Source organism: Vigna umbellata, chromosome 4, assembly GCF_029865625.1.
Source record: "Vigna umbellata cultivar VRB3 chromosome 4, Vumbellata_1.0, whole genome shotgun sequence".
NCBI lineage: Eukaryota > Viridiplantae > Streptophyta > Magnoliopsida > Fabales > Fabaceae > Vigna > Vigna umbellata.
In genome coordinates, this window is record NC_142168.1 from 34878017 (window position 1) to 34894730 (window position 16714).

Below are 16714 nucleotides of genomic sequence, written 5' to 3' on the forward strand. Positions count from 1 at the left end.
ATAACCTAAAACTAACTAAATTAACTACCAAATAACTGGAAAAACAGGAATTATGAAATGGAACTGAAATCTAAAGCTTGGAGCAGGTTTATAAGCATGAAAACAATTGAATTAAAGCAATTACAGTAGAATTTAATAACAAAGACAGAAAATCAGAAGTAGAGTTGCAAATCAGCAAAATTGAAAACCAACGATATCAATTATATAAGTTGTGTTTCTGTTGTTTTTGATATGGAATTCATTTCTATCAAAAGAATAAGGCATATGAACATCAAAGGAACAAGAAACAACACATAAAGCGATCGAATGCAGAGAAATCACAATTAACCAAAGAACACAGTGAATGAACAACAAAAACTACAAAACTGTCAAAAACACAATAGAACTCTTATTCAAACTTGAATTCCCAGTACTTTTGATTTCCAAGAGTTACTTTGAACTTCTTGGATGAAAATATGGCCATTTTGTGCTCACTAAACTAGTGAGGTTCCTTTGCACTCACACTAGCTTAGCTTAATACAAAAGTATAAAAAACACAGAAAATCAATAGTAAGAAAAAACCATTCACTCAGCAACAATGAGAATGGGTATGATTGTAAATAGTCAAAATCCCTATGCAGATACTCCAGAGGCAAAAATATTCCTCAAAGACTAATAAAATAACACCAAACTGAAACCCACAAATCTAGGTATTTAACTTAGTTAGCTTTCACGTGCTGCAGAACAACATTATAGGCTTCATGTTCCTCCCCAAAATCCTGCAAAAATGCAAATACATAAACATCCGTATACATTGAAAGGCACTCCAAAACATCAATTCAAAAACAATCCAACGAAGCCATACCTTAACAACCACACATGAGCAACCAGTTACCTTCCTAGCCTTTCCCTCTGAATCAATCTTACACAACTGAAACAAAAATTAGTACAAGAATAAAATCCTTATGAACATTCACCAACTGAATTTAGGAATTGGGAGTAAAGCAATGCACAGAACATTACAAGCATGTGAACAAGTTTTACCAGCAGCATCTACAATAATTGTTTACATACTGATATGTAATACATTATATACTATATATTTAGTTTTCCTTATCCCGTAATTCCTAATCAAGACTAAGGGACAGTCACTACCATTCAATTCTCCGTTAAATTTATTAGCAGTGCTTACCCATGCAGTCCTTGCACATTTCTCAACCCCATTGGAATTTTCCAAAAACAATTTCCTAGATGATCAATGCCGCAACAAAAATGCTAACACTACCCGGAACAATAATAGACCATGGTAGATAGTTCACTTCATTAATTTCAACAAAAGGAATCAAAATCCCAACTCCAATTAATTAAATTAAACCACATGAAGTGATAAAATCAGTTGAGTTTTAATCATCAATGTGTTAAAATCGAAAATTGAAACTGCCAAAATCCAGGATGGGAAAAATATCCGCATATTTAAAACGGCTAGTAAACAGATTTTTAGTGGCATATCCGTAGCCAACCCGTTCTCATCTCTAACCAAATCCGTCATAATCGGTACAAAAGAGAGGAGATCAGTCCAACCATTACAACATATCAAACTAGCTTGATAGTCATTACATCGATAGTACTAACCATGAATATAAGTTCGGCAAGAAATAAACTCGATCCATACATAGCATAAGATCGATCCACTAGAGATTTTACTCTGTTTTATTTTTTCACATAGGTTTGTTTAGGATTTGTTTATTTCCAAATTTTATCTCTTCCTTTGTGAAGATGGGAGATACTTTTCTCATATTCATATTTTGGTCAAATTTCATTATTTTTAATTGACAATGCATATATTTTTGCATGATCTTTTTGGTGCATATATCTATTACTTTTTTACATTTGTGCATTTCAACCCTCAAAGAAAATTTTTGCATTTTTTTTTTCAAAAAGATCTTTAATTCAACCAAACCATTCTCACTGTCATCTAAATCGGACCAACCAGCTCTACAGTCATCTAGACTACACTAACTCGACAATAAGTTCAAGACAACACCAAACTAACCCGACAATCATTCCAATCAGACCAGACCAATAGTCATATAAACCAAAGTAGAAAAGCCTAACAATTGTCACGTTGGTAGCCCAACATACCTTCAGACTGGCCCAGCCTAGATTTTAATCAGACCAGACCCAGTTTGATAATCATTCAAACTAGACAAACTAACCCAAAAAAGTAAGGATATTAGATTTGATGACAGAAAAAAAAAATCAAAATTAGAGAAACATCTTACCAGTCCGGGAGTGACGAGTTGTAAATTACAACTCAATTTCAATTATTCTTATAAAAAACAAAATATATTTGTCTTGAAAATGAATGTCGTTGATTGCAGAAGTCAAAAAATAGTCCTATACAAAATAGACAAGTCTTATTTTACATTTTCACAAACAAATAAATCAAGTGAGGCCTTGTTGCAATCCCTGGGTGATTTCCATCAAAATGTGTTCATTCACCTACTTTTATTCGTGAATGCATTTATTTTCTTTAAGTATATACATCTACAGTTACCAACCATTTTTAAAGTAAAAAATAGATTTTCGTATGCTACAGGCCAAGCGATATAAACATTGGTTCAAAAGAAATGTAATTAAGGGCAGGTTATTACAAATTACTTGCGGCTAGAGACAAATTAAGAGAAGGTTGAAGTGAACTTAAACTTAACCATATGTTCTGGGTCAATTATAACATGATATGTTAGGGTAAGCTTAAAAGGAACGAAATTAAATGGGTTATTTCTTATATTTTATTAGTAGTAATATGGATAAACTTAGATGAATGAATATTTAGCTGATTTTATTAGCAGTAATATGGGTAAACTCAAATGGGAGAATATTTAGTAGATTTGATGAGTAGGAATATTTTGATGTTTTAAAAAAGAAAATATCAAGAATTTAATCAAAATGTATTAAGTTAAAAAATAATACGTGAGATCAAGTTAGGATAGATAAAAATAGATCGACTTGTGATCGGATAATAATAGGTCGTGTACACTGCATCTCCGTAAGTAAATTTCCATACTCAGTTGACAGGCAAAGAAAATTATAATAGTGTAAACCTACAGAAAATATGTAGAAGGTTAATAATGAGAACAAAGAAGAATGATAATGAACTTCAATATACGTTCACGACAAAAATTCACTATCAAATAAATATTACATCTCTTGCTTAACTTTACGTTTTGATTTATCGAGTTAAACTCCCAACTCTCATTTAAACAAATTGTTAGTACAATGCCCAATTATGTAGAAATAATTGTCATTATTAATTAACTTCTATAAATTACGCTTGAACTAATAATGGAGAAAATACGTGAAAAATACTTTTACTAATGAGCTCAAAACCTCGTATAGACAGACTCTCAAATGATATATGAAAGAAGCTATGATCCGATACCATTAGAGACTCTAAAATCAAACACCTATTGATGAAAACATACAAACCAGGAAGAACAAATGATCTTGAATCATCATACTATCTTCAATTATCAGATTATATGAAACTATCAAACGATCTATAGTATCATATCACAAAGGAATCTTAACAAGAATTATTTATGTATGTTCATAATAAAGGTGGTACAATAAAAGAAATTTGTGCACGTTACCTTACAATCAGTAGATAATAGATTTTAATAGCTTTTCATGAAAATTAAACATTAAATTACGCTTATTTTACTTTGAATATATCAATACGATGATGTTATAAGGATGAATCATACCATTGAGAACACTAAATTTTGTATTGATGGATATTTACTAGACATCGATGAAAATAAATATAGCAAACAACCTTCAAACGACAATGGCTATCAAGACAATAACCTTCAAATGTATATATTGACAATAACTTTTTTTTATTACGCCCAAAAAGGACAATCTTTCACTAACAAGGACCTACACAAAATACAAAATGCTATACGTATCTTTTGTTTCGCTAATACAAAATACTTTACACAAATTAATCCTATCAAAATATTATACGTATCTACCATTTATATCCACTTGAAAACACAATAATATGTTAACAAAAATCAATTCTATCGTTCACAATACCACATTTTTTTAAAGGATCAAAATAAATTATTTAGGAACGAAATATGAATTTTCAGAATTTTATAATCACGAAAAACATCATTTACCTCAATATTTATAAATCAACAAATTTATCATAAATGGTGGTTTGAATTTAGTGTATTTTACTGTGTCCGTGCCTAACTTTCTTTCTCCTTTTTATTGTCAAAATTGTTTTTATCATGTTTTAAGTTACAAATTGAATCGTTTAAGCTTCGAGAAATCTAGAAAAAGAACCACGAAGAAACTAGCACTTTGATTTAATGAACATGAAATGTATTTGTTTATCAAAATAACCTCGAACAGAACGAGAAAATCTAAAGATGAAATGAATTCATGTACTATTTTCTGCCTATAAAAATTATCCAAACGAATTTCTTACTCAGACCCAACTAACTTTTACATAAGAAATGAACGGAATTTTCAATTAATGAGAAATAAATCAATAAAACACAGTCACGAAACAATGGATTGGATGAGTTCACAACACTCAGACCGTATGATGATTTCTTCTTTTGCATACAACACGGGTAATACATATCAAATTATCAATAATCATCAAAACCTAGACACAAAATCCGAGCAATCCAGTTACACTTATATGCAATGTTCCAATAAATTTATTTTACGTTGCATCAATTACTGATTATCCATATGGGGGAAAGTCAATATTCCACAATCACGGATTGCAGAAATTCCTATGCAACAGCTCCAGTAAGGTAGCTATTTAACGAAACTGATTTTACATTGTACAGATAAACAAGCTGTCGGTAGCTAAGGACCAGATCAGTGGTCATGACTCAGTAAAGAAGAATTCATGAGCTTCACGATATCGTTCCAAGACAACATTAAAGAGGGGATGGATAGGTTCTAATAGATTAGAGTAGGGGCCCAATACTAGCTTAGGAAGAGGTGGAGAATTGGGGTGCTTTGACCAGCTATATTGGCACAATGAGAGCCCACTTAAACAGTAACATGTGTGATAATGATCTCTACGTTTACCTGGTTTGTCTCTCAATCCACCTTCTTGCTCCTACATCATGTAAAATAGAAATGCAAATTTAAAAAAAAAAATGAAGTTAGTAATGGAAGTGCAAAGGTAGAATTGGTTGAAGAAAGGATATAAATCAAATGTCAGAGAATGGAGGATGGTCTAATCAGGAAAATATCAGTTACCAAATTTTAAACTTAGCTTTTCAACCGTAGGAAAATAAGTCAACTGATTCAATACCCTTTTTGTTTTGGCAAAATGTCAAATGATTTAACTAAGATTTTGATCATGTTAAAGTTCACACATATATTTAAAATCACCAACTGTAATCCGTCTTTGGACGCTTACAGAACAAATGTAAGACGATCAAACTTTCAAATGTTCAAACTAGTGGACAAGATGAAAACATACAAAATTGAATTCTCATTTCAAGCTTTCAAGGACTCGACAAGGCATATTTAAGCGAGAAATTAGAAATATGAGGATTAAGATACCAAAGATGTGGATAAACTGCAGACCTGGGCACACAAGAGAATGTATTGCTGTAAAGCAATACTGTGAAAAAGTGGTTCTTGTGCTCTCCACTCATTAATAAATTTATAAGCAATGTTTTTAAGATCAGTTGAACCAGATTCTATAGCACCTGCGAGAATTAGAATTTAAAGAAGTATCAATATCATTAGAAATGAAATTAGAAAGAATATAGATATTAAAGTCAACATAACTCATGAGTACCACGGTAAGTTGCATGAGTAGAGGTTCCAGCCAAACTTTCTTTATCTTCAGATACATTAGATATCGAAAAAATCTGTGAGGTCTCTTCCATTTGTTTGTCAATAATAGAATATAATCTTTGCAATAGTGCAACAGCACCTCCCTGAATACATTCAAGTTTCAATCCAACTATATTACAAAGGTTGATTTATAAAGTGTAAAATGCCAATCACCTGCCAAAAGGAATAGCATCCATCCACTAATTTATTTGTTCTTCCCTGGAATCCACATTCCTTACCTTGCCGGCATACCACCCAGTCCTAATGCAAAGCCACAGATGATTAAATCATTAACATCAGCTGTGGACAACTTCAAAAGGTCACATGAATAATTGGAAGCTAATAAATAGGAAAGAAACAATTCTCTTACAATTAACCGAGGCAGATCCAAGCGACTAGCCTCACCAATCAGAATCATTGCAGCTAATCCACAGAAGGTGTACCTGACAAACAAATTGCCAAAAATAAGAATGCTTTGCATACCTCCTTTCGGTTTTAATTCCGCCTATCTTGCTGAAGAGGTAAAATAAGAGGAAGGGAGGGTGAGAGAAAGAGATGATGATACATACCCCCCATGAGCCTCAGAACCAGGCTCGCCTCCAATGCCACCCTCATATGTTTGACAGCTGCAGAAAAGCACCAGATTATAAGGCATGTGTTTACATAACTTTATATAACAATTATAAAAGAAGTAATTATATTGTAATTAGAGGAAAATCTTCCTAATTAGAGAAAATATCCATAGAATCTTCCTAATTAGAACCCATTAATTATTTCACTTTCAGCTGATCATTGAACTGATAAAGCCACGGATAGATGGATGAGTAATTAGCTATCTAAATAATGTCTAATATAACAATTGCCAAAGGCATTTTAAAGCATTAAAGTGTGGAGAGAATTTGGTAACCATGGCATAACATACCACTGTCATCATTGTGACTACTCGGACTTTCATATTCCAAACAATACAAGTGTCAATCCATTTAAGGCAAGAAACAGTTAAAGAAGTGATCATAAAATAGTTTTCTCAATGCTATGATCCATTTAGAGCACCAAAAGAATGGAATGGAGAAAATTCAGTAATAACATTTTGACTAAGGCAGCTTTCAATTATTAACAGTGGCTGTACTTGAAGTCACACGTGAGGCCACATATAATAAATGAAGAAAAACAGTTTGTTTCAATGCAAGCATATTTTGAATGCTTGCAAATTGATCTTAAGGAAACAAAAGTCACGAATTTAACTTGTAAGAAGTGTCTATGCTATATATTTCCCTCCAAGCTGGAAGCATACAGATAGACTTAGCACCAGAATTGAAGTTATTGCTAAGCTAACCTTAAAATGTAGTCTCCAACATTCTGGATCAGCTCATCATCCAAAATGTTCAAAATACTTGCAACCTGTATCCAACAAGATTAATTATGTCTGCATATATACTGTTTTATACCAGTTCTAACATTAAAAGGCCCCTACCATAACGAAGATAATGTATGCCATAATGGCAGTAAAAAGGCCTTATTTAGCCAATAGCTTGTTTTTTAACACTCTGTCATTCTGACTTATTAATATACTATCTAAGCCATATATAATAAAATGAATGTCCATTGACATAAGAACTATTAGTTATACTTATATACAGAGTAAAATGGCATTCACACACACAAGCACATGGAAAATAAAGAGAGAGATACCAACTTACAGAGATTGCAGTGTAGCAAGCTCGAACATCAATTTCTCCATCATCATGCATCCTGAATAAAGCATTTGATGATTGGAAAGAAAAGATTGATTAGAAAAATAAGGTTTCCCAAACTACTCTGCATGTGTCAACAACAAAGAGAATAAACCGCATTAAAGAAATGCTTTCAACACAGCAGATGAATTCACACCCTTCAGACAAGTGTACATAGTAGATTGGTTTCTGCACAACAGGAGCTCCACAAACACAAGAAAATCAAATATGTCACTATTCATAGGTGTGAATGGTGGTGCATTGCATTTGTGAACAGAGTGCAAACAGATGGAATTGTAAGCCACAAAAAGTTATCCTTTACTTTATAAAAGATTTAGAGAATAGCTATCAGATATAATTAAAAATGGGTACATAACATCAGTATAATTTCTTATTTTGAATTGAAGTGGAAGACGAGTATAAGATATCAAACCTGAACCCCCCATTTGGCTGCTTCATTCTTCGCAGAAACCCATGCAATTTATCTCTGAGAATATGTTCAAAGTACCAAACCAATCAGTTCCACACAAATGAAAACTAGCTTCTTAAATAAATAATGGAACATAATATGATATAAAAAACTTGCGTTGAGCACATAAACAGACCACCTATTAATTGATGCCAGGGATTTCTGACCACCCAAAGTAATAAGTGTATTAACTGCGGCATAAGTTGTGGCAATATGAGGCATCTGTAGAGAACATTCCAAGGATATAAATAGTTCATTATGCTTCTCCAACACTAACAATAGAAGTACAACCTAAACCTAAACCTAAACTTATTCAACTTATCTGTTCCAACTCAAATAGTTCAAGTGTACAACACAAACTCCCTTTGAAATGTTCTCTTTACCTTTGTAAAAGCACAAGCAATATACTATATGAAATTATAGAAGCATATTTTACATCATAACTAACCACGGAAAAAGTTTTCTATTTGTATGCATCAGAGTTGCAGCATGAGACAATAAGATAAAGTTTTAGAAAGGGGAGAAGGAGGAGAAGGTAAGAATAAAATTCAATGAAACCATAGCTCAGTAATGATGTAGAAATCAACCAAAGATAAGAATAGTCACTTGCTTGGCCTGGTCCTCCAGCATATCCACCATCTGGATCCTGTTAGTATACAAAGAAGAAATCTATAAGGGAGCAGAAACGGGATGGGATGGGAAAAAAGTGGTCAGCCAAGAAATTCGATCTTAAACCACAAGATTTTAAAACATATATCTAAAGAATCAGCTAGGTCGTGTTTGGTACATATATCAACAAAAAGATAAGTACATAGTAAAAAGTCCAAAATATTTCTGTGTTGCAAAACAACAACAAATGGTTTAGACTCAGTAATACATTGTGATATTGTGCATAATTGTAATTTTTCAGCCATAAGTGTATATATATATATGATATATCCAGCATCCAACGTAAGCAGGCAATGAAATGGGTAGACAGACACTCAATAATAAAGAGAAAACAAGAAAACATATTAATTGCATACATCGAACTCATCCCTCTAAGATCAAGGTTTTATTGCTCTAGAAAATTAGTACTATAACTCAGTTGCAAATTTGTAACTATTAGCAAAAACATAACTGAAAAATGAAAGCAAAGATAAACCAAACACCAGCTCATTTTTTACATCAAATGTCTACTCTTGTATTAAAAATTAGAACCAGATGGACATTATCAATACTTTCACACTCTCTACGGAAATGAATTTCACACACTACTCTTCTTCTAAACCTCAAACTACTCCCAACGGACACTCCCGCTGTTTATTCTCATTTTATATGTGTATCGATATTTGATATTGTTAACCATATATCCCTTTCAATCTGACCTTTTTTTCTCTCTGCATAGAGTTTCATCAGTCTCTTTAAATAAATGGTACCTCGTTAAGAACAACTGTATATTTATTTATTATGAATTATGAATTTTGTTTGCAATAAAATTTATATAGAAAGAAAACAGTTATATATTGTGATCCAATCACAAATCACTGACAGCCTACTGAATTTTACAATTGCTATCTTCGGAGTCGTACCAGCGATGATTCCATATTGACTGACAGTACCAAACTCATTTATATATTCAAAATTATTTACTTGTCATGAAATTAGTTTTATATATATATATATATATATATATATATATATATATATATATGCATTAATGTATTTAACTTGTATCTTTGGTAAAAAGAAAATAGTAGTTTACAAATAATGGAAGAGAAAAAAAAAGTAATCCAAGGAAAATAAGAATTAGAGTCACAATTAAAAACCTGACAACGGTTAAGAAATTCGATAGTGTTATCTTCGAGTTCATCTTCGACGGATTCTCCCAATAAAGCAATGGAGTGGAAGATCCAGTAGCACAGCCATGGTCGACTGCATAACCACAACGTTTAATCAATCCAAAAACAGTAACAGAAATTGCGATACAAACAACACAAAAAAAAAACATGTGTTACTTTGAGTCCAATACGGAAAACGCGGAACTGAGGTGACGAAGTCCTTTAGAGAGAAACTGCACGTGATTATCGCGTTGCAGCTCCAACCTGAGAAGAGAAGAAGAAAAAACGCAGAGTAAAAGAAATTCAAAACGGAGAATGAAGAGAACAGAAGAGATGTTGCAATGAATGACATACATGAGGGTTTGGGCGTTGGGAGGAATGGTGGCGAAGAGGTGGTAAATCTGAAACACTTGTGATTCTACCATCCATTGGTCCCGCTGCGTCACCGTCGGACACGGTGGCGCCGCCTCTGTCGCCGGCGGATTTGTCTCTTTTTCGCTCACTTCACTCATGGTATCGCCAGAAACTGCGAGAAGTGACTGAAGCAACGTTCATTCATTTTGCTTCTTTCATATTGAGCTTCCTGGCCCGTAACTAGTTACTACGGATCAAAGCCAAAACTAGGCTCGCCTCAAGTAGCTTCTTTTGGTTGGGGCTTTCTTCCTGCACCCATGTTTTCTTTGCGCACCGCAAAATATATAATCCTCCACGCCATCGTATTTACTTTTGGCACGGTTATATTTACTTCTCCTAACTTTTTTTATTTTGAAATCTGGTTCTTTATGTTTTTGAAATCTGGTTCTTTATTTTTTTTATTTTGTTATTTTTTTTATTTTACTTATTTGGTGTATTTTGTTTTATGAATTTATTAATGATCTCTATGTTGATTATTATTACTCAACAAGTGAGATATTATATACTCACGTCATGTTATAGGTGATTATAGAGTTGGTATTTAAGATGGAAGATTATCCTTTAAGTTTTTATAGAATCACAAGTAAATTAGAGTTTCGTCTCATATTTCTCTTTTTTTTTATTAATGAAATGCAAGTAAGAGAGATTATACTAATAACTTCATAATTAATGATATTTTTTTTACACATGATAAGTTAATTAAGTGGGTATGAAGAATTTATTTTCATCTTGGTTTTTGGTTTTGTTGTTGTGATTATAAGATTTGATAAAGCTAATAGTCAACTTGAGAAAAAGACATATATATTATTAGGATATGAAAGAGGTAAAATGTACATGATATACAAATCTGACGTTCAACCTAGTATGTTTTGCATAAGAAAATGTTTTGTCTTTTTTAAATTAAGAAGCAAACCAATTGGTAATGAAAATGGGTGAGTCTTAAAGGTATTGAGAGGATGTCATAATCATGATTTATGAAAGACTTTAGTTAGTCACCTTTATGCTAATAGGTTAAAACCTAATGAACATTTATTGCTTATTGATAATGATTAATAGTCAAGTGAAGCCTACAGACATTCTTCTTACTCTTAAAATAATAATTAGTGTAATGTAACAACAATAAAGCAATTATATAATGCAAGTTACAACTACAAACGATCATGGGAGACTAACTTTATCTCCCGTCGATCTTATACAAAACAATTGTATATAAAATTTAAACAATTCATTAAACATCAAAAGCAATATATATATATATATATATATATATATATATATATATATATATATATATATATATTCATCTACTTTACTAACACGGTCTTCCTACGACACAAATGCTACTTGATCAACATAGCAAAGAAATGTTGTGCAAACCTTCAGGAAATTAACTACTTCATGTTCTTGTTGAACAACATTTCTATATTGTTCAACAACGTCTTCCTCAAAAACATCCTTGTGCTGGTTATTAACATCAGAACAAGCTAATGGTGTAACTTCTCCAACTTCACCATGACAACCTCTTTTACAAATAGATATAGTAGGTCTCCTTCTAACTTTACTGTGTGCAAAGCTCTCAACCCAGTATATAGAGGCATCACATGTTCTTCTCATTTTTAACACATCAAATTATATATAAAAAAAAATAACAAAACCAAATTTCAAAATACAGGAGAATCTTTAATAGATTTTGAATATGGTCCACTCCTAAATTGAATTTCGAAATTTAATATTTTTCTTAACTGATTTATCCTCAAATCCAATATTTATCCTCTAAATTTGTTTCACTTATCAACCAAAATTAATTATTTAAACTCTCATATTTCAAATTCCATTCACTCCCAAATTATTTCAAATAAATAAGCAATACAAAAGTAAAAAAGAAAAATGAAACTTACCTTTAGGGGAGTGCTGAGCGAAGAAGAAGGTGTATGAAGGAGATGCAAGAAGGAAAGGTTATGCTTCTGAAGTGTAGGAATTCGAAGGAAGAAGGTTGTAATGTGGGGAGACACTATAAGAGATGAGTTTGAGACCCTAGAATAAATGTAAGAGGTGAGAATTCAGGAAATAAATAAGAAGAGAGATGGGGTAATTATGTTTTTACCTTGTCAAAATAAAAGAAAGTCGTATTTAGAAAACTTTGGAAATACAATAATAAAAACTTGGATGTAGGAAAATACCGCCCTTTGGTTACCTAAACATTTTTCACTCAAACTCAATCTAATATTTTGTTATAAGAAAATAATAAAACAAGTACTTTCATAGGGTAAAGTGCTTTCGTTGGTGAAAATGTGTCATTTGTTTCGTGAAGTTTTGTTTTCATATCTCAATCGTAAAAATATGTTAAAGACTAAATTGAACTAATAATAATTGAATTTACATTTTTTTTCCTAAGTTGAAAGATTAAATTCATAAATGATAAGTTTACTTATAAATGTGTATTTAAACCGTTTTTTACCTCCAGTCCTCATCGATATGAAGTATTGGATATACTGAAAAAATAACTATTAAAAAGTTATATTAAACATGAATTTAATTCGTCAAGGAAAATAACATTAATTTTAATTGGTTTAAACCAAACTTCAGTATCTTAACCATTTTTTATGAAGGTTGAAGCATACTATATATATTGTTTAGAAACTAAAATCTCGCATAAAAATAGCTTTATTAAAAATTAATTCACACAAATATTATCTTAGTTCTTCTCTGTTATTTATTGGTTTAGTACAAATAGTGATATTGCTTCTGCAAGATTGATAAATTTAAAAATAACCATACATAGTAAGTTTCATGCAAAACAAGTAGCACATCCAAATTTGAAAACACAAGATCAAAATACAAGGAAACTTGAGAGTGTTCCTTACATTTTTTTTATTTCTTTTATCAATCATAAGCAAGTTCAAAGACAAAGCACAAACATTATGCAATTAGAGTGCCCTCTGGATCATTATTTTCTCATATGTCAGCCTTGAAAATGGAAGTTCCTAAGGCCACGTTAACAAAGAGTACTTCATCGATATTGGCTTGCGAGTTGCCCTTCCTTAACAATGTAGTTTTGTTCTGGAAAGTCTTCACCCCTGAAGTGCCTATCCAACATGTCTTTAACACCAGCAGCATAACGTAACTGTACAAGTTTCATTATTATGAATATCAGTGTTACACATAATGAAAGAACCTAAGTACTACAAAAACTCAATAATACCTGTGCATCTATGGTAGTGCCAGAAATATGAGGAGTCATTGCATGATTTGGCATGAATCGCCATGGATGATCCTTTGGAGCTGGTTGCACAGGCCAAACATCCCCTCCATAACCTATACAAATTGTTCATCACAAAAATCATTATTGCAGTTTCACATGTTTTGGTGGTGGAAAGAATTTTCTGTGAACTGGTTTTAGAGTTACCTGCAACATGGCCACTAGTGCAAGCATCCGCAATTGCCTGAGTGTCCATGATTGCCCCTCGAGCATTGTTAACGATCACCACACCTTTCTTGCACTTAGCAATTCTGTTTTTGTCAAACAATCCTCTGAAACACAAATAACTTTCCTCACTACTCATCTCTTAGGCTCACAGAATCTCAATATTAACACACCATGGAATATACATAATACAAACCAAAACACCTGTTATTCTTACGTGCTGTTATCTACGAATGAATCCCTTGTGAATGTTACAGAAATTATACATAGCATGATTTTGAGTAATTGAGATAGTAAAAGTATACCTTGTCTGCTCAGTGAGAGGCATGTTGATAACAATTACATCACACTTTGGAAGCATAGCATCAAGCTCCTCCTCAAACTTTGCTCCAATCTCTTTCTCCAATTCAGGATTCATCCTGAGTCTATCATAGTACAAAAGATTACAGTTAAAAGGTTTCAACCTCTGCAGCAAAAGCTTCCCGATTCGTCCAGCACCAACGGTTCCTATTGTCTTGCCTTCAAGATCATACGCTCTGTGTGCAATGCCAGCAACATTCCATTCCCCATTAACAGCTTGATGATACCCTGGCAAGAAATTCCTCACAAGAACAAGGATTCTCAGCAGTTCATCCTCGGCAACCGACACCACGTTGCTTCCGGTTACCTCTGCCACAGTCAAACCAGCAGCAGCAGCCGCCTTGAGATCAACGTGGTCGGAACCAATTCCGGCAGTCAAAAGCAGCTCTAGATTCTTGGCTTTCTTTATTCTCTCAGCAGTGACATATGCAGGATGAAATGGAGTAGATATGATGATATTTGCATCATGTAGGTGTTTATCAAGTTCTGCATCAAGTAGCAAATAGTCATAAGTATGAAGCATTAGGTAGGTAAATCAAATGAAGTTTCAAGATAAACAATATTAGATGAAGTTAAATTAAGTTTTGAAGATATATATACTAACCAGAAGTGGGTCCTTCTTTATCATCAGTGACAATATACTGATGACCCAGTGATTCAAGCCACTCACGAATACCCAATGCTCCTTCAACACATCCCACAAAATTGGGATTCAACTTAGCATACTCACCCCCTTTGTAGAACACCCCCACAATCTTCTTCCTCTCAGCAGGAGCCTATTCTCAACCATAAGAAAAAAATATACATTCACAATCAGGCATAAACCAAAGTTCAAGCACTGAATATCATTCATGATCTTGCCTAAGAAAAAATTAATCATGCTCATCGTCTGAATGAATAACTTAGTATTTTCACTGGGCATTTTTACTTTGATGAAAAAGTAAAACTGGGTCAGTGATTAAAATTGATGGTGAGATTCCGATCAAACTGTCATGTGTATGGGAAAGAATTGTTTTGGAGAAACTTGGATTTTTATCAAAAAATAAAAAGCGTAGTAAAGATGGGAGAAAGAAGATGATGAAGATATTTGAAAGTTTAGTTACATGAAGGTTTCTGGAGAAGGTGGAAGAGGACGAGGAAAGCAGAGAGCGAATGGCAGAGGAAGCAGCACTTTTCATGGCCATGGTGATGATGGCAACGTAATTCACCCAAAAAAAACTGAAACTTTAAGAACAGAAAACAGAGAAAAGAGAGAAAGAGAACTGTGTGAAAAGATAGAGTGGTGTGTGAGGTTTATATCGAACATAACAAACAAAGAAAATAACAGAGAGAAAGAAAATATCAGCAGACAGAACAGTACGACGATGAAAATACACGTACCTAAGCAGAGCAACTAGGGAAGGGAAGAACTAACATATGCCGCAGCCTTTATTTTTGGATATGTCTGTCTGTGATCAGCCTCAAACATTTTCAAATCTAATTATTTTATAACTTTTGTCATTTAAAAAATATATAACTTTTTAAAAAATAGAATCTCAAGAAAAAATACAAGAAATTTAAGTTACACAATCCCTCTCTCTCTCTCTATTACACGTTTTCTATTCTCTCGTTCTCATTGTGTTTCGTTCAAATGTCGCAATCATTGTGTGGGCATTTCACTGTTTGCATTCACATGATCTAGTGTTTCATTGCAAATACAGGTAGAATTAAAAGTTACAACTAATGGGAAATGTTTTATTTAACTAATGTAAAACTAAAGTGTAGTAATATCAGACATTTTGTTTAATCAATCAATGTTTCATTAAATGCATGGTATTGTTTTTCAGGTGACACCTTCGTATGTTTCTCAATCTAATGATAGAACTAAGAAAAAAAAAAGAATATTATTTAATCCCGTGAATAGTATGTTTAGAATACATTTTGATTTTTTTTAAAGAATAAAAATGTTTTAAGTCCTTAAGTTTAATGCAAAATTGAAAGGTTTAATTATATTTTAAGTTTCTGATCAATTTAGGAATTTTAAATTGAGTTTTTAATAAATTTATGTAATTTATTAAGTATTTAATAAAATTTTATTTTTTAATTGAGTTTTTTTCTTTCTTATTAAATTTTTTCACTTAACTGTATCTTGACGTGTCAGTTGCAGTCACACGTTATTTTTACTATTTTATTATTTTAAAATTCTCTCTTATAATATTATATCCATGTAATCTTATAATCTTATATAATTTTAACAAAATAAATAATAAAATAACATGTAGAGGCAATTCAACAAGGTCATATAAAAAGACAATAATTACATCACCCACTTAATTTATTACATCACCAAGTTAATAGAAAAATTTAAGAGTTAGAACTCAAATGAAAGTTCTCAACTTTATTAGAAACTTAAAACATTATTAAGTCAAATAGAAACTAATCATTATTTCAAACTTTTATATATTTTGATTCACAAAATTGAAAAATTAATAGATACAATTTTTACAAGCTTGCATGTCAATTTAAAATATTATTTAATAAATTAAAAAAATTATGTCATTAATTTAAAATAACGGTATTAGTTTATTTTAAAATTTGAAATCAAAATATATTAAAATTTGAAATATATACGAATTTTAATTTTAAATCAAAA

The 16714-nt window shown here is 32.0% G+C and overlaps 2 protein-coding genes across 2 annotated transcripts; both read right to left on the reverse strand.

The window, feature by feature from the left end:
* Window positions 1-4502: 4502 nt before the first annotated feature.
* On the reverse strand, window positions 4503-10466 carry ERA1 (Prenyltransferase family protein). The gene is made up of 14 exons (XM_047294065.2): window positions 10239-10466; window positions 10062-10148; window positions 9873-9978; window positions 8675-8710; window positions 8204-8286; window positions 8029-8082; window positions 7563-7614; window positions 7199-7263; window positions 6432-6488; window positions 6233-6305; window positions 6037-6123; window positions 5825-5966; window positions 5608-5732; window positions 4503-5131 (listed from the first exon to the last, which is right to left on the reverse strand). The coding sequence occupies exons 1-14, from the start codon at window positions 10394-10396 to the stop codon at window positions 4892-4894; spliced, it is 1365 nt and encodes a 454-aa protein (XP_047150021.1). The 5' UTR covers window positions 10397-10466; the 3' UTR covers window positions 4503-4891.
* Window positions 10467-12986: 2520 nt separating this feature from the next.
* LOC124838770 (formate dehydrogenase 1, mitochondrial-like) lies at window positions 12987-15383 on the reverse strand. The gene is made up of 6 exons (XM_088111423.1): window positions 15186-15383; window positions 14687-14858; window positions 14028-14568; window positions 13705-13829; window positions 13501-13613; window positions 12987-13422 (listed from the first exon to the last, which is right to left on the reverse strand). Exons 1-6 carry the CDS (start codon window positions 15264-15266, stop codon window positions 13309-13311), a joined length of 1146 nt encoding a protein of 381 aa, XP_087967549.1. The 5' UTR covers window positions 15267-15383; the 3' UTR covers window positions 12987-13308.
* Window positions 15384-16714: the final 1331 nt, after the last annotated feature.